This window comes from Bactrocera dorsalis, unplaced genomic scaffold (genome assembly GCF_023373825.1).
Source record: "Bactrocera dorsalis isolate Fly_Bdor unplaced genomic scaffold, ASM2337382v1 BdCtg018, whole genome shotgun sequence".
NCBI lineage: Eukaryota > Metazoa > Arthropoda > Insecta > Diptera > Tephritidae > Bactrocera > Bactrocera dorsalis.
Window position 1 is genome coordinate 105,955 of NW_026038069.1, and position 21,653 is coordinate 127,607.

At 32.5% G+C, this 21,653-nt stretch overlaps 4 protein-coding genes across 10 annotated transcripts; 3 read left to right on the forward strand and 1 right to left on the reverse strand.

The window, feature by feature from the left end:
* Nucleotides 1-235: 235 nt before the first annotated feature.
* LOC105230236 (glycerophosphodiester phosphodiesterase 1) lies at nt 236-4,145 on the reverse strand. Of its 2 annotated transcripts, XM_011210888.4 has the most exons (7): nt 3,939-4,145; nt 3,366-3,867; nt 2,978-3,299; nt 2,670-2,842; nt 2,406-2,607; nt 1,683-1,858; nt 236-1,620 (listed from the first exon to the last, which is right to left on the reverse strand). In XM_011210888.4, exons 3-7 carry the CDS (start codon nt 3,293-3,295, stop codon nt 1,467-1,469), a joined length of 1,023 nt encoding a protein of 340 aa, XP_011209190.2. In that variant the 5' UTR covers nt 3,296-3,299; nt 3,366-3,867; nt 3,939-4,145; the 3' UTR covers nt 236-1,466. The 2 variants fall into 2 exon arrangements, with proteins under 2 accessions (XP_011209190.2, XP_029407791.2); XM_029551931.2 differs by lacking the exon at nt 3,939-4,145 and having other exon boundaries at nt 3,361-3,850.
* A 112-nt stretch (nt 4,146-4,257) lies between these two features.
* On the forward strand, nt 4,258-7,577 carry LOC105230234 (GTP-binding protein Rheb homolog). Its single transcript, XM_011210887.4, has 5 exons — nt 4,258-4,554; nt 4,844-4,915; nt 5,834-6,041; nt 6,104-6,233; nt 6,287-7,577. Exons 1-5 carry the CDS (start codon nt 4,506-4,508, stop codon nt 6,374-6,376), a joined length of 549 nt encoding a protein of 182 aa, XP_011209189.1. The 5' UTR covers nt 4,258-4,505; the 3' UTR covers nt 6,377-7,577.
* A 412-nt stretch (nt 7,578-7,989) lies between these two features.
* LOC105230232 (rhoGEF domain-containing protein gxcI) lies at nt 7,990-19,423 on the forward strand. 6 transcript variants are annotated; one of them, XM_011210881.4, is made up of 5 exons: nt 7,990-8,313; nt 8,400-8,659; nt 16,069-17,590; nt 17,661-17,864; nt 18,152-19,423. In XM_011210881.4, the coding sequence occupies exons 3-5, from the start codon at nt 16,124-16,126 to the stop codon at nt 18,278-18,280; spliced, it is 1,800 nt and encodes a 599-aa protein (XP_011209183.2). In that variant the 5' UTR covers nt 7,990-8,313; nt 8,400-8,659; nt 16,069-16,123; the 3' UTR covers nt 18,281-19,423. The 6 variants fall into 6 exon arrangements, with proteins under 6 accessions (XP_011209183.2, XP_011209184.2, XP_019847316.2 ...); XM_011210882.4 differs by having other exon boundaries at nt 16,072-17,590; XM_019991757.3 differs by having other exon boundaries at nt 7,990-8,659.
* Nucleotides 19,424-20,639: 1,216 nt separating this feature from the next.
* On the forward strand, nt 20,640-21,551 carry LOC105230231 (uncharacterized). Its single transcript, XM_011210880.4, has 2 exons — nt 20,640-20,896; nt 20,971-21,551. The coding sequence occupies exons 1-2, from the start codon at nt 20,863-20,865 to the stop codon at nt 21,249-21,251; spliced, it is 315 nt and encodes a 104-aa protein (XP_011209182.1). The 5' UTR covers nt 20,640-20,862; the 3' UTR covers nt 21,252-21,551.
* The last annotated feature ends 102 nt before the right edge of the window (nt 21,552-21,653 follow it).

Below are 21,653 nucleotides of genomic sequence, written 5' to 3' on the forward strand. Positions count from 1 at the left end.
GGTCACGAATTCACATAATATAAAGAAACCGTAGTCAAAGGGGACCGGAATGAATTCAGCTCTCAAGTTTAGCTAAGAAGTACTGTGACAATCTCGAATATACTTGCAAGCACTATAGAATTTTGTTTAAAACCAAAGCTCCTGAAGTAGCTACTGATTAATAAGGCACAGTTAAGAAGTTGAATACCGTATACAATGATCTCACCAGCAACCCTTAAATATTAATCAAACTTACTTTATTATTTTTTCTTTTTGACACTGGTAAATAAAAATGTATTATCTTTATTACTTAATAGCTTCTTTTACATATAAGGTCTTACATACAAATATTTAAATACGTACCACATGTGTTTGAACTTACATACAAATTTTTGGTATATCTAGACATACATAAATGAAAAGTATATATTATATGTAAATTATTTAACAGTGGCAAAATATTTTTGAAGCTTCTGTTGGTTTTGTGCATTCGAAAAAGTCGCAAATAAAATATGGATAAATCTTTGAATACTAAATTAAAAAAAGAAACACTTAACTAATATAAATAATATAACAAATATAATAATAATAAACAGTAAAATAAATAATACAATTTACAATTAAAAATGTATACATAAATGCATATGCAGATAGATGCATATAATAATAAAGTAATTGAAAAACTGTATACACAAGGATAGTGGATGCATATTGTATAAAATAAATTATTAATAAAAAATTTATATAATAAAATTGTGATTCTTTAAGCATGAGGTATATCACCACTGTTGTACGAATTTAGTATTATCAAAAAGCCACAGAAAATAATCATTGTGCTTAGTTTTGTCGGTTACAGAGAAATTATAGCAGATAAATATTTCAAATTAAAACTAATAGAAAATTAAATAATCAAATTTACAACTTTTGTAAAGTTTTGTTTTCAATCAATACAAAAAAAAAAAAAAAATACCGCAAATATTAACTAAAGAAGTCATGCCCTTCTTAGATTTTTCGATATATCTACATTTATTTGGGTTTATGTTTATTATGCTAATTATTCGCACTTATTGTATTTTTTTAACTTAATATTTTTTTGTTCGTTTTATTAAAACATTATTTTGTACGCAACACTTTACAGCTTCTTATGTGATGGCTTTATGGAGAAATGACAGTGCCAAGCAAAAATATGCGGATTTGCAGCATAAAAATATTTAATTTCGATAAAATTAAAAGAGCAATAAGTAAGCACGGTTTTCTATTAAACCATAAGCGCATATCTAAATGCCAAGTCAATTTGTGCATCGTTTAAATTTTGTGATGGCAGCAAAGTATTCGTAAAAACACACTTATAATATTTATATAGGTGCAATAAAAAATTGTAGGGACGGTGTGAACATTACTTCTTCAAGCAGGTATGAAGAAAAAATAAAAATACTTTTGTATATGTACAAAAGTTTCATGTACACATGGAAAGTCAATAATTTGAATTAAGCTTTCATTAGGAGATGAGGTTCAGAACGTAAAGAATCGGTTAGATATTGGGTTTTCATCGTCTTTTGAAAATAGCGTTTCTCGTTGGGTGAATTTACATTATATACTAGTGGACGAACACCTACGTTGCGCCATAATTCAGCAATGTGACTGTAAAAAAATTAATTGTTGATTGTAAATGATGTATTATTAAGTTTGTTGCATTAACGTACAGATTGAATTCTTCCTTGCTGACAAAAACAACACTAATTCCGATTACAGGCGCAATGATATTACGGAAAAAAGCACCATAAATAGATGTTATGAGTGTTGACGCCTTCAAAAGTGCTAATGAAAGCGACTTCTCCGTCCAGAGTCCGCAAATCAATTCCGGTCGTGATTTACGTAACTGAAAATGTATTAGAATTGCTGTTAAATCACAAATTAAATAATATAACAACAAAACACGTTAACTTCGGTTGCACCGAAGCTATACAAAAGTTTCCATTCAAGAACATAATTTTGATCGGCCAGTTTGTTCGATAGGTATACGCTGTAGTACTCCAATTACAATTTTTTTCACAGTGTCAGTCACTTTAGCTAATAATCAATGTCGGATTTCATCAAGATATCTCGTCAATTAAAAAGTTTTTTACAAGGACTTGATTTTAAGCGTTCAGTTTGTGAGATTGCTAAATGCTATAATGATCCGATATATGTATGTAGGTTAGCAGCTTCTTAGTGAAAAATGTGCTAATTTTAAATCGATTTCGCGGATATACAGACAAAAGGACACACAGACGCACATGGTTAAATCAACTTAGCACGATAAGCTGACCATTTGTATACATATTTAATAGGGTATCCGACGTTACCTCCGGGTTGTTACAAACTGCATCGCAAACTATATCCCCTTTTCTGAGTATAATAAAGCCGTGCTATTTATATCACTTTACCTGATAAATAGCGTATGGTGAACGACTGATGAGTATTGTGCGAGATGTGAAGTGTGCATTAGATTTGATTGCAGCTCTTAACTGTTCCAACATGCGTACACTGTTGTCCAAAATATGTAAAAAAATAGTTATGCGGTGTTCTTCCTCCAAAATTTGCAACAATTCTTTAAGGGTAAGTATTTGTTCAGCTTCAAATTGTGAGCTACAAAGAAAAAATACACATCTTATACAAATGTGTGTACCATTAGCTACTCGCTTGCTTACCCTAAAGGATGTAGCTCTGTTATATTCAATTTGCGTAATTCGTCCAATGTGTATTGTGCAACACCACCCAACAAACCGGCTCGTTCTAAAGTTGTGCGATTTACTATCACAATTTCACCACACGCTGTCAAACCGGCCTCCAGCAGTATGTTTCGATAGCCACGTGCCACACACTGGAATACATACAAAGGTGTACATATGTTATTAAAGCATTAATATTCTTGCATAAAGTATCACAGGATATAAGCCGGTTATATTGATTTTTCATTCTCATGTTAGCTGATGCAAATTTTAAGGTAATTATGTACCTTTTTGATTGCTGCTCTGGAGTTTTCGGGAGCATCGTAACCCGCACCGCGGTTAGCTATAGGCCAGTAGGTTAGTTCTTCCGGTGCACAACCGCCAAGTAATCTAAGCAATCGCTTTTCATCCGGGCTACGTAATTTCGCGAACTTAGAAGCCACACAAGCGACCATCAGCACTAACGTCATCCAGGGGATACAGGCCGAGGCAAGATTGCAGGTAAACCAAAAAACATTAAAGAGCATGGAGAGTAGTCGCGCCGAACACCATAACAGTTGGTAGAGCATTTTCAGCAGCGTCCACAATACGTTCAGGATTCTCATTCAGCTGCATACATATGTACATATAAATTAGAACAAATTGCACTTTATTTTATTATTCTCACTACCTTACCTGGTGCACCAAAAACTTATGTTTGCCAAACTGTATCCAAAGTTGTGGCACAAGTTTATTTGCCACTCCCACTCACACTAGTAGATAGTTGTTATTAGCAATGTCTATTACCTCCTTTCAATTTCCTGCTAATTTATTGCACAGTATTCCCTTTCCGACACGTTGTACTTAAATTGCTATTCCCACCCTCGAATTCAAAAAAAACTTGTCTACCTTTAAAATCCTTTCACAGTTCCAAGGTAACTGTTAATTTCTGTTGCCAGGACATGCCACTATTAGCCGGTTTCTACACAATACACACCCTGGTTGGTAGACATAAATGACCTTATTCTCTAATCATTCAACTTTGTTGTTGTTCGTTAGGCAAATTTACTAATAAGAACTAAATATCTTAAAGATAGACAAATCAAAAGGGTCTAATAAGAACGTATGACAGTACCAAAGCAAAAGTTCTGATAAATAATATATAAATATAAACATAGTTCCCCGCCATTGAGAACGTCTAAAATATTCAAAAATAAAAAATTGCATATATAAATGAAAAGAACAAATAAATAAATAATTGATCTCTACCTTAACTTTAGTTTTGGTAAATTCAATTATTTCTAGCATCACTTTTTACTAGTTTCGTTAATGATGGGAACAATGTTAAGTAAATTTTAAAAATAAAAAGGTTTGCTACGCAATTAGTTCTGATTACAAAATGACCAAAAATAAGTCATTTATTTATATTTACTTGTAATTTTTTTTTTAAACTATTTAACAAAAATACATAACCCTATTATAAAGTACAGTATGAAAGCAAATTCAGTAAGCGAATAAGAGTGCGAAACAAAAGCCACTCAGCTGAGCAGTTGTAAATTCGCGTGATAAGGGCAACTATATGTGAGATTTATTGAAAACAGCTGAAAAGAGGAGACATATTAGAAATATAAGAAAAACCTCCAAAATGAATTGTGATAAATCAGAGTACATAAGAAAATAGTCCACAATCGCAGTAGTAAATTTTTTTGGAGAAGTTATCGTGAAGATTTAATTTTTAAGTACGCAATTTGTATAAAAAAGTGTACATTAAATAAACAGTTAAAACTAGTGTGTTTGTAGAATCTGTTTCAAAGAATATAATTGAACGAGCATAAAATGCCACTCAAGGAACGAAATATTGCCATGATGGGTTACAGCTCTGTGGGTAGGACATTAGGGTCGCTCACTTCCTGAATTCCAGATAGCAGAGATAATATAACAAATCCCCATACGTATATTAAATTTTTATATTTATGTCGTAATTATTTATATTATCTCTTGAAATCTGTAAAAACAATGCGTACTTATATATACAATGTGAATACTCGAATACATTCTCTCTGATTTAATATGGATCTTTTGCATATTTGCTTTCTCTTAAATTTTTAATTTTACGTTCCTTCATTGGGGCTAATGATCTATGATGCCTTTTGTTGTTGCCTGTAACTGCCTAGGCAAATCATCGTTGTGCATACAATTTGTTGAGGGTCAATTTGTGGACTCCTACGATCCGACAATTGAGAACAGTAAGTACATATACAAATATTGGAAAATTGTGAATCATAATTAAAAGGTTAGAGTTTAAGAATATATCATATGGGTGCAAGGAATAGTCATATATTATTTTTAAAAGAATAGCACATGCTTCTTTTATGAGTAGGTTACGCAAATTTTTAATGAATGACATCGATGTGCGGTATGTGATTAATCTTTAATGTTATCGCTGTGACTCTCGACCTCGCCTAAATGAAATAAGTACACTCCAAATAAATTGTTTTACGCTTCAAGTAGTTATGTATATAAAATTTACAATATAAATTTGTATTTTCTCATTACTTTATTCGCAAAAATTTTGTGCTATGTATCTCGCTCATGTCTAATTTCAATAACTCAGAAATAAATAACAATAATGGGAAGTTGTTTGACGAGTGATTACCAGTTTCTTAAAAACCTTGAAGCAAATTACGTTGTTGGACTTTATTATAAAATTCTTATAACGTAATTCCTAATTCTTTACTTAAATTTTTTGTTATTTACAAGTAAATGTAAATGTTGGGTTTAATTTATAAAAAATAAGCTATATGTACATACATCTCTTTGTGATGTTATAGATACATATGTATGTATATGTACATATATGCAAGTAAATACGTGAGTGTGGCAAGAATTTTGTAGGAAGTTTTAAGTTAATTACATATGTACATATGTATGCTTGTATCATGATTCTATAATTGAATCATGGTTTGAATATTAGCATTTAAATGTGTTTCTATGTTTTCAAATGGTCGCCCGTCTAGTCAAAACCCAAAATTTCAAACCACAAAAGGTCCTAATGAATTACATTATCGTGAAGCTTCCACAATTATGTTACAAAGTTTTGTTGTATTATCTTTTACCGATATCTTAGCAGCAAAATTGAATCTAATTACTTTTTCTCACATTAGCTTTTACAAAAATAGCTCGAGTGAATTCGCAGGACTACGATGTCAAAGTTGTTGATACAGCAGGACAGGATGAGTACAGCATATTCCCTGTGCAATATAGCATGGACTTCCACGGATATGTTCTTGTCTATTCGATAACCAGTCAAAAGTCTTTTGAAGTGATCAAAATTATCTACGAAAAGTTATTGGATGTAATGGGAAAGAAATAGTAAATAAAACAATATACATATTTAGTTTCCATTTTCTTTACCAAATTGTATAATTTTGCAGTGTACCTGTTGTATTAGTTGGAAACAAAACTGATTTACACCAAGAGCGCATGGTGTCTACTGAAGAAGGGCGTAAATTAGCTGAATCATGGCGAGCTATATTTTTGGAAACTTCAGCTAAGCAAAATGAGGTAAATAATTAATAAATTATATTTTAATTTGTGTTAAAATTATCACATTTTAGTCTGTTGCTGATATATTTCATCGACTTCTCATATCCATTGAGAGTGAAAATGGTAATCCACAGGAAAAGAGCAATTGCATTATTTCGTGAGAGCATTCAGCCGTAAATAACTGGTCACAACAAAAACAACGCCCTATTCAAATTTCCACTGCAGCATTATTCTACATAATAGCAGCAGCAACATTAACTGGTACACCTAAAACATTAAATAAGACCATATCACAGTTGATCAGTGCGAACGAACTACAGAAGGAAGCGCTCCATGGAAAGCTGCAGTGCATTGTAAGCGTGGTCGTAGTCGTGGTCGCGTGTATGTGTGAACTATTTGAATGTGTAGGTGAGAATGTTTGTGCGAATTTTTCTTATAACCCCCAGGGTAGCTGCCAAATTTTATGCTTGGCACTATCGGAAAAAAAACATGATTCATAAGTAAATAGGTAATTGCGCGAATTTCACTGCATAGATTAGCGTTGTAGATTGAAAGTTTAAAGTAATTAAAGTTATCACATTTAAAAATACACATTGATTAAATGTTGCACATTGAATTTTATGTTGCTTTAATTTACAGGAGACTAACTTTATTATCCTTTACTACAAAACTAATAAATTTTACAGAATTATAATTGTTTCTTCGGCAGTAGTTATATATTATTTTTTTATATTAAAATGTAGTTACTTTTTAGTCTCTTGTATAATTTTTACAATCTATGTATATTTAATGTCAGCAAATGACTTTTACAAAAAAGTTTTCTCAGCTATAAGGAATAAAAGAATAGAAGCATAGAAAAAAAGATCATAAAAGGACAGAAATAAAAATATAATATAATAGTCTTTGTTTCAACTACTTCAACAATAGAGCAATAAACTATTAACAATTTTTTGAAATAAATTAAATTTAATTCTATTTAAATGAGACAATTTTATATTTAAGTTGAGTAGAATTAATTATTTATTGTTAGGATTTCCTCACTTTCCTTTAAACACTTTAAATATGCTTATATAATTCTTTTTTTAAATTATCAATCTTAAACTTGCTTTTTTTATGTGAAAGAAACGCCCCCTTCAAAAATTGGAATAATCAAAATATATTTGAATGCTTTATAGATAAAAAAAAACTTTGTGTAGACAACTTATTCAGGTATATATTTTATTTTTATTGATTAATCTTTATATTTTAGTTATTCAAAAATGGAAAATATTAAATTTTATACCTATGATCTGTGTCATTAATAATCTAAGGAGGTTTGTTCTATCCAATGAAATAGGAAATAAAATGAATTATTACTTAAAACTTTTAACTCTTTTAATACTTTTTTAAAGTTCCGATACTAGAAAGTTGAACTTGCATAACTCGAACTAATAGAACTGAATTCTTGAATCGGCAATAAAAATCAAATTTCCTTCCATAACTCGTAGTCTCTTAAATTTTTTTTTGTGGGTTATGTCGATTTGAGTTAGGGGAGTTGAACTATATTTCATTTTAGGAGAAATGTCGACGAATTTTTGATTAGTTGCTTGGCAACCCTAATAAATGACTCACAGCAAATTTTTGTTCGTACTATCTTTTAACTGCCGTTTTGTGTGAAAGAAAGATGAAAAACATATATTGCTTTCATTCTAACATATGAAATTGATCGGGTATGTGTTATATTTGTCTTGCTTGCTCGACAAAAAAGACAATTGTAAAACGGTAATTAAGAAAATATCTCATATAATTGCAATTTTGAAACGACACAACACAAAAGTGCTGTTGTTGCGGATGTGTGAAAAGATTTTTGTGAAGTTAATGAAAAATAATTTCTACAAGTTGCAGAATTATAATAATGCAATAAGATTGGAAAAATATTACCATAATAACATAAAGTTGTGAATAGTGTCCTCTATTAAGTTAAGGTCAAAAATTGTACCATGTTTTTCTGGAAACCACAACATTAGTGAATTTAAAGGTGTAGTTGTCATTGTGACTGGAATTATTTTTGAAGCCCGAATGGCAGAGAACTTTCCAACAATAAAGATATAATAAAACGGTACGAATACCTCGAAATTCATTTTATATAATATAAATAAGGCTAAATTTTTGGATCAATTTCATGTATTTTCTACCACGATATAGAACCAATCAAAATAACCACCGCGTATAATCGTTAGCGATTCCTTCTATCAACATTTTGTGTCGTTGCTGCTGGCAAAACGCAGCTGTTCGTCCTCAGCAAAGTGAGCGGGTAAAAAGAGGTTCTTTATTGTGTTGTTGCCATTTCGAATAAGCCTTGTGTGCGCAAAAAGACAAATTATAAATATATGTGTGAAGGGTATAAAGCTGTTACGTTGTTCTGTGGATGTTGGTGTGCACACATCAATAGCGAAGTGTAACAGGTATGTATCATTAAGCGTAGCCGTTTACAATTCTGTATTCGTTCTTAAAACATCTTATACGAGTACCCTGTTTTGAGGAGAGTAATGCAAGTATGTTAGCTGTTATCGAAATTTCTTAACGGTAGGCCCAATGAGGTGATTAGTGTCTAGGGATGGCAAAATTGGTTACAGAATCGATTCTCGATTCTGACTATTTTTCTATATTTTTCGATTCTAAGAATAGATTATCCGGGGGCAAAAATCGATTCTCTCGACTCTAATCGATTTTAAATTAAAAGGATAAAAATTTATTTATTAAATCACAAGGCATAAATTGAATGAATAATTCAAATCGATTAAATAAAACACAAAAATAGTTAAAAACAATTATATTGTTTTGTTTATAAATAAGGTACAGGGAACATTACATTTCGTTTAATTTTTTTTTAAATAATTCAAGTTATTTAAAGAAGTTTAATAAAATAAGTTTTTAAATAAATTTAATATATGTAAAAGAACAATAAGCTAATTGTCAGTTTAAGAAAACCAAACATTTTCCGGGACAGATCTTAAAAACAGAAGCATATTTAAGTGATCTGGCGTTAATATACATATTCGTAAAGTAGAACTAAAAACGAGTATTTTAAGACATTTCCCGTGAAAATTGGTGCACGTTTTCGGAAAAGCCGCTCTCCTGAACATTTACCAGTAAATTTATCGTAGGAAAGTTTCTTGACCGTTTCTTAAGCGTTTTTTTATATGAAGTTTTTACAATTCTTGAGAGCTGGATACTAAGCTTATAACTTGAAACTGGTCACTTAATTAATAGTAAAATCGAATGTCAAGAATCGATTCTTAATCGACTCCGACTACTGAAGATCGATTCCGAAAACTCGAGTATTTTACGAGAAAACTCGATTCTCGAGTAGAATCGGAATCGAGTTTGCCATCCCTATTAGTGTCATGCGGGACTCGTTGCACGTGCAATAATTTGCATACGAAGTTAGCATGGACTTTTTCGAGGATATAACTGTGTATCGATCGCAAACATGGAAATTAGTCTAAGTTAATCATACAATCTGGACCAGGTAAAATTTAGATCTGGAGAACGTCACCTTTCCAGTGATACCCATTTTATTCCCGAAATCCGGGGATGCTATTCTAAATCCCAGCCTCTGGACCATCGGAATCAAGAGCTTGTATGAAAAACGAGATATCTTTACATAATTTGTCATGGAACTGACCAATGTTTTCTATTTGTGAAGGAAATTTTGTAAGGGAAATTAACGTGTTTTCTTGTTAATTTTATTTTTAGTAAATTAGGTGGATTTTTTTTTTAAGGTATTCAGACAGTATCGAATATTTAAATTGTAAAGAGCGTGAAAGAAATACACATCAAATAATATTTATAAAAAATATGTTCTTATGAACCCATACACTTTCACCATCGAACCTTTCCAAATAAAGGGTCCACCAACAAAAACGACGTGATATTAAAATGACATAAAACAATGAAATTTTGTCAAAATGCGTTGCTAGTTAATTGGCGTAAATATTTGATTTAATATACCTCCAGAAAAAATAATCTAGAGTAGTTTAATGGCCAATTCACATTGAAAATTTGTTCCGCTTTTCTTGAGACATTTGTTTAGACAGAAAAATACGATGTGCGATTTTGCATGAGTACGTTCACATAAAATGTTTTTGACGCGAAGCCAAACAAAATGTTGGACAACTTCCATCTTTTTACGCTTTGCCAAGCGATTTGTGAACTTTTCGAATAATGTAATATTTAATCGTGTTGTGAAATGTGACATGACGAAATGGCAAAACTTACTGAAAACACTGACAAAATTTGACACAGATCGGTAAACAAACATGGCCTCCACGAGCTGTCAAAATCACGTAATCCCTATAGGTAGACGCTGTATAACTATTCCTAAACATGAAAGCATGTGGTGAATAAATTTTATTGTTTGAAAACCTGTTATTAATTTGTTTTTAATTTGCCGTTTTTATTCGTTATTAGAATTTGCCTAAATTTTCTCATCATGAATTAAAGTTCATATACATTCATATATGCATATGTAGACAAATTGTAGATACATATGAGTATGTCTGTTAACATTTACATTCGTTTTTTGTCGGTTAGTCTAATATTTATCTTCGTGTTTCATGATTGCATTCATACTATATATGGTAAGGTCTATATCACACTATAAAAAATTTTGAAAACGTTTTTATTTTTAATATTTGACAATAAATGTAAAGCTAATCAAGCATAATGCGAACATACATACATGCATGAATAATATCAAAATACAGGTAAAATTGGTGAAATGAAAACAATAAAAATTAGAAGCAGTCGGAGTAAACTTTAACAACTGAAATATGATAATGAAAATACTGTCGTTTCATAGACCATAATTGCGGAGATACTATTTTAATTTTGTATTACATATTGGATGTTGATTAAAGTAAACAAAACGAATTTATTAAAATTTTACAGTTCTTTTATTTAATGTAATAAAAATCGATGTAACATCTATAGTACATATGTATATTCGATAAGAAAAAATAACTGGAAGAAAACTGTACATTATGTTTAGTAAAATAAAAGCAAATCTAGATTTTCCGGTCAGTTCCGGTTATGTAGATCCGACTGTTGTGGGAACGGGCAAACTCATTACTCCCAATCACTGTTTTAAATCGCCGTGACAATGAAACTATGGATTGGGGTATACCTTCAGAACCCTTTTTTGGAAAAACTGATCAGTATTTGCCCCATTACTGCCATAAATTTCCTTTTTTTTATAATTTTCCCTAAATTTTCTTAAGTGTGAAGGTCTGGGGAGTGTGGGGCCACTCCATTACATCCACTTGAGGGACAGTTTTTCTTCATTATGTGACATTCCGATCCTTGGAGTCATAAATGTGATGAAGAGGCCCCAACATTCTCAATCTTCTTTACCAATTGCAAATCGCTTTTAAATTAAGTCACTGTACGTTTGAATGTCTGCTTTCTCGCTGTTTGTTTTACGTCGATGCTTCCAAAGGTGAATTTAATTAGTACAATTGCACATGTTCATTTGCCTTGACAGTTTCTCATTGTGATTTTCAAATATTGATGCTTTCACTTCGTACCACACGCCCTCGCCATTATTTTATTTTTACAATTCACTTGTTACTTATACCATAGGTTGCACAACACTGTTCGTTCATATTAACAAGAACGGTATCACTTAGGAATTGTTCGATGCAGCTCCCACGCGCGTGATTTTTATTCCTTTACGCTCAAGAATTCTTTAAAAAATTAAATGCCAATTAAACGAACATATTCCTTTACTGTTGTCGAAAGTTTCGTTGTAATTCACATAGTTTTCTTAGATCGAATGTCGTTTAGTGCCTGTCTAAATAATTAAATTATGATCCGTTATATCTACTTATTTTGATAGGAAAATCAAAATGTAAAAAACTTTAATAATTGCTTGTTGTTGCTTTCAATAATCATTCCGGGAGAGAATGGCCGCCTTTTAATTTGTCCCATACGCGATATGTAAATAGTGGAAATACTTGTAAAAGTATATAAATATGCCGGCATTTCTTCAAGTGCTTTTAACTTTTTCACGCATGTTTATGTTATGGTTCTTTTTAAGACGATTTATGTGGTTTGGTAAATATACATATTTTATATTATTAAGTTTTACTATTATCATCGTTCCATTTACGCTTCGTTTTTTTTTTATTAAATTATTGACACATATAGAAATGTTTGAGTTTTTTTTTTTTAAATATATTTCATGTATTGCACGTTTGCACGACATTGAGATGCATCAACCACACAAACAATTAACTCACTGTGAATTGACGTGTGTCTGCATATACATATGTAAAAACTTACATAAGTACATATGCATGTAGTAGCACATACGACTAGCAATAATCGTAGAGCTGCACACAAAACTTACATTTCGTTGAAATACTTTTGTTTATGTAATTAAAAGCTATTTAAGTACTCGTATAGTACTTATAATTAGACATACTATGTGAAGCGCTAAGGTATGTACATATGTATGTATATATGTATATATAAGTGTAATTTTTATGTTACATACATATACATGTTTTTGTTTACTAAAAATGCAACAGTTAAATTAAATTTAAAATACTTCTATATCACATTTAAAAAATCAGTCATGAAAATGGCTTTGTTTTGCGAGGTGAAAATGTATTCGCTCAATAAACAAAATTTACAAGCTTTCCCCATTTCAAAAATATTTACATACATACATAAGTTTTAGTATGTTAGTATGTCATAGGTTTTATTTTTTCAAGTTTCATATTCTTTTTTTCGCTAATTTTGTTATTTTTATTTTTAAACGTCGGCAATTGTCTCAGTTCCATTTACATAATTACCGCTTTTTTTTTAACAAAGTTGGTAGTAATTATCGCACGAACACCCAAATTTTAATCATCCATGATAGTTTTGAAGAGAGGTTTTACAAATTTCTACTTTCACCCCTACTATACATACATAAATCTTAATTCTTATTTTTGTGCTTCTATAAATTCCTGGAAATGTACATATGAAATGTATATACATATTTTTTTAATAATATATTGCGATGTAAACAAAATTCTGCTTTCGTCATTCTAATACTACACAAACACATCTTACATTTGTATGTTAGCAAATATTATATTTAGTCACAACAGCATGTACGAAAGAATGAATGTCAAAGCCATCATCCAACCCTCTAAACACCCTCTAGTTCTACTAATGTACAAAAAACATACAATTGTACATATGTTCAAACATTTCATTCATTCTTATTTTCCACGTCGCGAATTTGTATGTATTTTATTTAAAAAATGCAAATAGCCCGCGATACCCGTGCCCGGCACGATGAAACACGAGTAAGCAAAGTGGCAGATCAGTCAACCAATAGTCGGTCGGCCAATTACATGCCTGTATGTCGCTAGAGGCAGCTGGCGATAATGCAATGGCCTCAAAAACCGGAATGTGTTATCAGAAAATAGGCAGCAATCAAAGAAATAAAAATACATACATATACATATAAAAAAACAAAGAAATTAACAAAAGTATTCTATACTTGTTTTATATTTTTTATTCATTATATTATTTGAAATCGAGTCTAAACAACCGATAAAATTTAGTAAGATGGGAAAAATGTCTGATATCTGAGTGTGTGGAATTAAACCTAAATATGTTTCTAGTGGCGCATGAAATGCAGTCGATAACAGTATAATTTTTAGAAACGAACGAATGAGAATTATCCCAATAGCTTCCGTCGAACCGGACGGTACCAACGCAAGACAATATGTTTGCTGTGATCATTTTGAGATTGTCTCAAAACACCAAAAATGAATAAGACTTTAAAAAGCGGAAACTATAAGCAGTACACAATTTTCTTGGCAATTTTTATGAAATCTTTTCCGTTTATCAGAGATAATTCGAAATATTACCAAAATTGTCCATGTCCGGTCATTGGAACTTACTTTATGTCCGGTTATAAGAATTGGTTTAGTATACAAATAATAATAAAAACGTTGTGTTCATGAAATTTGTTCAGTTATGGCAGATGTCCGGCTATTAGGGCTGCCCGTAATGGGGAATTTCACTGCATACGTCTTTTGGATGAAGGAGTGTGTTTTAGTGATTTTTATGCCAGAAAGAACGCCACAATCATGTATCGGCTCGGCCCTCTATTTCACTTGATTAAGTTCTGCGACTGTTTTTTGTTGTTTCCAATACAGAATAACCCTTGATAATAGAGAAATGCGTAAATGATTGAATAAGCATCACGAATCTAAACATCTGTTTCCCAATTGATTTGCCCTCAAGAAGTCGCAGTTTGTGTGATCAATCAAATCAATATAGAGGCTCTAAAATGATTTCTTTGTCATAATTTAAATTGCAAAATAACAGTTTCAATTACGTCGCCTATCGGTCATTCCCACTAACTCGTAAACAAACGTATCTACACAAATTTATTGCATAAATATACTATAATATATACATACTATATATATATGTACATATATCTTATATACCCATATATGTATGTGTATATATTAAGTAATTTTATTATTGTGGCGCCAATTGTGTCACCAGGGATCACCTCTAGCGTTTGAGTATTTTTTTTTTATTTGCAAGCCATTGTCTGGTCGCACAATTTGTCGGGGTGTTTTCTCCTGATAAGGGGTGTCATAGCTAAATTTATTGATATTCCTATCTCGATAATAAATGTTTTCTATAAAAGTAATAGAAATTGCGGTGTAAAATCCCAAACACAGACGAATTGGTGCGCATTTCCTGAAATTTCACACTAATAAATGTTGTTGTTATTATAATTCCATGTAAATATGTATGTTTAATAATTAAAATTTAATATGTCTACTGCCCAATAATATAAATTTGTCGGAGCATTTGATTAATTCACATCTCTAAGCAACTAGTTAGATATACATATAGTGTATATTTATGCTCTAATAAGCTGAAACATTATTTTTTTTACCACTTTCAGTTTTTATTCGCAAATACTCCTGCACAATTCATTTTAAAATTTTCTGTTCTTTTTTCATGCAAATGCCATACAGAAATTGTTTGTATAAGTTCATATAACATATAATTTCATTGGAAGAACAATTCTCCAAAAATGTGTTTTCAGTCACAAAACTCCATTAGAATCCCGTACTTGACATAAAAATATAATTTTGAAAGTATTGAAAGAGAATTAGCGTATGCTATTCTATGTGAGGGTTTATGTAATACGTCATACCTTAGAATTTTGTTGTGGCAACTTGTATACAGTGGCGGTCAGCAACGATGTTCCGATGCGAACAAAGGAATTTGCATTTTTTTTTAATTAGTATTTCAAGAATCTAGCACTTTTACGCCATGTATAGTTTAAATGTATTTATTTGTACTTACGTTCATTATAATAATTGTTTTAGGAATTCGATTTAAAGGGTGGAGACCTCAACTGCAGATTTCCTGCAAACCACCGACGTCTACTGATTGCATGGGTCTGTGCTTTATTTGTTTACACCGTCATCGTTGTTGACTTTCTTATCAGCTGAAAGTTAAATGGGCGAATTTTTGCGATGCATAAACAGTTCAACGACAACAATTTCAAAGTGAACACAAATTTCTCAGAGCGCTGCAAAATATTTATTATTTACTTTTTTAATTTCATAAGACCATTATTGAGAATTGGTTTTTATTTTGATTGTGTCGCCCGACAGAAAAAATTATCAGTATTTTTGTATTGTCCTGTGGCTATTATTAATTTGTATTTATTAAAATTAACACAAAGTGAGTGTAGTGTCTACAGTGACTGAGTTAGAGTGACTAACTGTATTTACTACAAAGTTAAAACCAATATTAATTAACACTTGTTTTTCAGAAGTTTTGCAGAATCACTTCCTGCTCTTGTTTGAGATATAAGAATTCGTATAAAAATGACGATTCCATCGCGTCCTGCGCCTGCACCACCAGTGGCGCGCGGTCAAAATGCTGCCGCCGGTGCTAATGCAAGTATCGAACAACTACGCATACAATTACAACAACAACAAATACATCAGCAACAGAATCGTGGCGTACAGAAATTGACTATAAGTCTGCCACCACCACCGAAAGGTGCGACTGCAACGCCCATGGTTAATCGCAATAACAGTATCAGTAGCAACAACAACTATAACAGTTTTAACATGGACAGTAATCAGTCGGCGATAACACGAAAGTTTCCACAAGCACGCTACACGCCCACCACAAATTGGGAGGACGATCCTTTCGGTGCCAATGCAGCAGCTGCGGCTAATACAAACGGCAATGGCAAAAAGGTACCACCACCACGGCCTCCACCACCGAAAGTGCAAGTAAATGGTCGTAGAGCGCCTCAACCACCATCCACTCATTCAACAAAGCTGCTGAGCAACATTTTCAAGAGCAAAAAGAGCAGTAGCAGTATTAGCAACAATAATAATAAAGCAAATAAGATATATGGTGTCTGCAGCGGAGTTTATGCCATTAACAACACATCCGTGTCAACGACAAACAACAGTAGCACAACAACGTGGGGCACCACAAGCAATGCTACAAATAATTTCAACAACAGTCAAAGTTGGCAGGCTAATTGGAACAGCAGTTACTCGTCCACATCGCTTACATCTCTGGGTGCTGTAAATCCAGGTGGTACAGGTGTGCCGAGCACAACCGAAGCACAGCTGATCAGTTTCGATTCACCACCAAGTTCGCCAACATTCACACAGAAGTCAAATAGTGATTGCCTCAGCGTAGATAGCTTCAGTTCGGATTCGAATTTCAGTTCGCCGAATAATGGTAGTGTCTCCCAACCGGAAAGCGGCTTCGAGGATGACTTTAGTGCACGCAGTCGTCCAGCTACTACCAGTCCGCTCGATCCTTGGGAGGCTTTTGATAGCGGTTTCAATACGGCAGTCGACAGTATATATGGCAGTACAGCAGCAACGAATAGCATCGGTACTGCACCGGTACGCAATCTCAACACCATCAATTCGCGCATTCAATCAAGTAACGACAACCCGCTCTGTAATGGAAAGAGTCTCCTACCACCGACGCCCACACTTAGTGTACCAACTATTATCAAACCAAAAGTATCCCAAAAACCACGTGCTCCTAAACCGCCGGTGTTGCAGAAATCTCAGTTCACACATGGTAATGATACATCACTAACGCCACCATCTCCTCCAATGCCGATATGTGCGCCACCACCGCCACCAAACGGTGTTTCATTGCTGGATGTCATATCAGGAAAAGCGGATGCATTGCAATTGAATGGGGCCATTAATGGTGACTTGGGTCTTGGCGCTGGTGTAGAGGAAAGTAGGCCACATGGCGTTGCGCTATACGCCTTTGATGGTGTCGAAGAAGGTGATCTCAGTTTTCGGGTGTGTATGAAGTCTTTTGATCTCTAATTTTCAAAGTTTTATTAACATTATTTCGTTTATGAATCTGCAGGAGAACGAGAAAATCTATATCTTGGAACAGGTGAGCGCTGAATGGTATCGTGGTCGCACGCGCTCTGGCTGTGAAGGTATTTTCCCAATAAATTATATCGATGTAAAAGTCCCATTAGTGGAGGAAAATGCAAAAACCAAGCCGTTACGTCTACGATGCCTCTACAATTTCCCAGCCGAGTATGACGGCGATTTGGCTTTGACGGTAGGTCTGACAGTTTGCTGTTATTACAAATATATAGTTATATGTGACCTGGTCTAAAGGGAGCTAACGTGCGAAAACTTTGGACTTTTTGGATTCTATCACGTGAAAAAGCATCTCATCTTCTATCCGAATCTACTAAAAAGTGAAAATTGATTTTTTGACACCTAAGCCCCCTTTCCGTCGACCAGGTCACATATATCAGTTTTTTCACTGCGTTATTTCTAATTTTACTCTTGCATTGTTAGTACATCATTTTTATTGAAAATCACATTTTCTACCAATTGCAGGAAAATGAAATAGTGACCATACTTTATAAAATTAATGAAGACTGGCTTTATGGTGAAGTGGATGGCCGACAAGGCCAATTTCCAGCGAATTTCATTGAATATTTACCCGAAAACATACCGATGGCATAAGCAAGAAGTTTGAAATGTATTACTATACTATACTACACAAATATTGCATACATATTTACATGATGATAACTATAAAATGCCCGAAATATTACGCACTTAAAAAATTTATATATTTGAAATACTTTTTACACAGCACGTGTCCATCTAACGAATTGTAGTAGCCGTAGTTTATATATAAAATAATGTACTTTCGGAAGTAGAAAGTTGTGTTTCGTAAGTCTTGAGGATGGAGTAAAGTTAGAGTGCTTGCTACTTGGAATTGAATATAACAGACATTTTTGAATGTGAAGACCGCAACATATAAATTCTCCCATTTCTTTAGATAGGAGTTTATATTTATAAGAGTAAAAGAAACTGAATGTGCGATACGCATGTAGATGTATAAGTGATGTAGTGTTTAACTAATGCACTGCGATGGTTTTAGTTATTAACGGTAACAATATTCAAATCAAGCATCACACTGATTGTCATATCAAACAACCTTTTTCCAACGCAAGAACCGAAAACCGATATCGATATCAAAGCTTTTTATACTAATATTTAAGGGCGTAGTAAATGTAAAGAATTATCGTCCACATCACACACCTAAGCCTAAGTAATGAAACTATTGAATTTGTTCCACACACAAACGTAACTATAATTTATACTTATACTTAAATAAATCATAAAATATAAATAGTACACACACAAAAATAATTGTTTACAGACGTTGGTTATATAAATATGTGGTTTTGCGAAGAAAAGTTATCAAATGTATTCATTTATTGTAAGATTATCTTTCAATTTGAAAATCGTCGCAAAAGTAAATGTGATTTTGTATAAAAACAAATATTAAGGCAAACAGATTATTTAAATTTTAAATCAATAGGCGCTTGTTAAACTCTTTCATTTTATTGATAGTTATTTGTTAATAATTTTCTTATAATGTTACGCGCAAATATAAGTTGTATACATACATATATATATATATTATTTATATTAAGTAACCTTATTAGTTGGAGTACACGCAGGTACGATTAAATTAAGAAATGCAGCACATATATAATTATACATAAAATATACGACAAAATAAATATATATGCAACAATAACCAATTGCTACGATTTACATATATACATATATTTGTATTTATAGTGTTGAGAGTGCACTAAACCGATTGTGCTTAGTTAGTTTTACGTATACAATATTTAAACAAATAAACGAGTCAAATAATATCCATAATACTAAAACAACAAAAATACAGATTTGTTCGATAATTCTCTGAAATGTGCAATAAATAATAATAATGGTCTTAATTAACGCAACTCACAGGCAACCGGCATTAAGATTTGCAGTATTAGAAAGAACCATTCAAATCAAGCATCACACTGATCGTCTTTCTTTAAAACGCAAGCTACAAAAAGCAATTGTTGGATTTTTACAAAGGGCAAATATAAAATTGCGTATTAAACTTGAGAATTTATAAAATTTATGGTGATGATTGTTTGAGTCGTATTCAAGTTTATACGTGGTTTACACGATTTAAAAACAGTGGTGAGGATTTAAGCGACAACCAAAGACAAGATCGTCCAGAAGCTAGTAATCGTGCCGAGTTGTTGGAAAAACTCCGTGGAATTACTGATATTGATATAAATTTTACTACGGGAATGTTGGCTGAGAGATTAAAATATAAATGAAATAAAAAATCCAAGCATGCGCTTTTCCTCTTTTAAATATAACACATCTCGTATTTGTTCATATGCCATTCTGAGTGTAAATAATAAAGCGTCTAATTTGTATTTTTAACAGGAAGCAATTATTACCGAGTTACGTCAGACCACTCGTCTTCTAAGTCAGTTTGTTTATATGTACATACATTAGTACGCTATACACTTTGGAGGAATTTTTAATCCCATCATTGAAGGATAGCATACAGTATATAAACTGAAAACACAGTATTCTATTCAGTGTGCACAAAGAAAGTTGTACCATAATGATGATGGGTCAGATTGCTGAATAACATACTTTGGCCGTATAAAGTCTGAGACAACGCAGAATCGACTGCTGCAGGTATAGCACAGGAATCGGGGTTCCAAATTTACAGTAAATGTTTGCCAACACTTGTTATAGGCTTGCTTTTCTTCTTAATTTCTCAGTCTATTCAATTCAGCGGGCGTATCACATATGTAGATAGATGAAAAAAATTGTTTTTTTTTATTTAATAAAATGTGATCGTGCCGACGCCATAATAAAGTTACTTGTTCGGCAAGCGCCTTTAAATTCGACAAACAGTTAAAAATCCGATAGCACATCCGCTGTGAATGCTGTGGCAGTCACATTTTGCTTATTGTGAATTCAAAAGGAAGAACAAAGTTTATTGATTTACTGTCTGCGCAGTGAATGCTGTTGCATACACTTAGGCGTAACTAATCAACTTTCATCTTCAGATTCACCAGGGACCGTACAAAAATTCTACCAAAAGGGCTTATAACAATAATTTCGAATTTGTTTTCAACAATTATTATTAAATTTAACAATTTTTAAAGTGACTTAAAAATTTGTATAAGATAAGAAGATTTTCATTGATATATATTGAAAGAAATATGTCGCATTTCCAAAGCGTACCTGACACAGGAGGTGGGGTTAATTCTATCATTAAATTTCATGAATTTAATTTGTGTTATCACATAAAATTTCTTAAATTTAATCAGACGATTTAGACAACGAATCTGTGGAAGTGTTGCGAGCACGGTTAAACGACATGAAGCGGTTGATGAGTGAACGCACTGCCCAAATACAACAGAATCCGGCCACTACGGAGCAAATATGGAGCACTAAACGACAAACAGCGACAGGAATTATCGATGGCAATTTCCTAAGCGTTGCTTTTGGAGGCGCTCTATTGGTTATCGTTTCGGTTTCAGTGTACGCATTTTACAATTTATATCATGCAATATTGAAGAAGTTCCCCTCACATCATGAAGAACTGTAGAAAGTTAAATGTAATTTAGTATTACGAGAAAAGGGAGTGCTACGGACTATACACACATGTGCACGTCATATTTGCGAATACAACACATATACATGGAGACATATGAAAATATGATATCTGTGGTGTGTTTAAGTTATATTGAAGTTTACGGGTTACGTACACAAACGTTAAACTAAAAGAATTTATATATGTTTGCGAAAAATACTGAACCCTATAATTTTATTAAAATAATTTATATATTAATGAAATTTGAAATACTTAAAAATATACAGCGCGTATACATCTTGTCTAAAGTTTTAATATATTTCCGATCTGATTCACTCTGTTGAACAATTGAAGCGACACAAAAATCTCTCAATTCGGTATATCGAAAATGGTGCATTTCATATGTTTTCCTCAGAG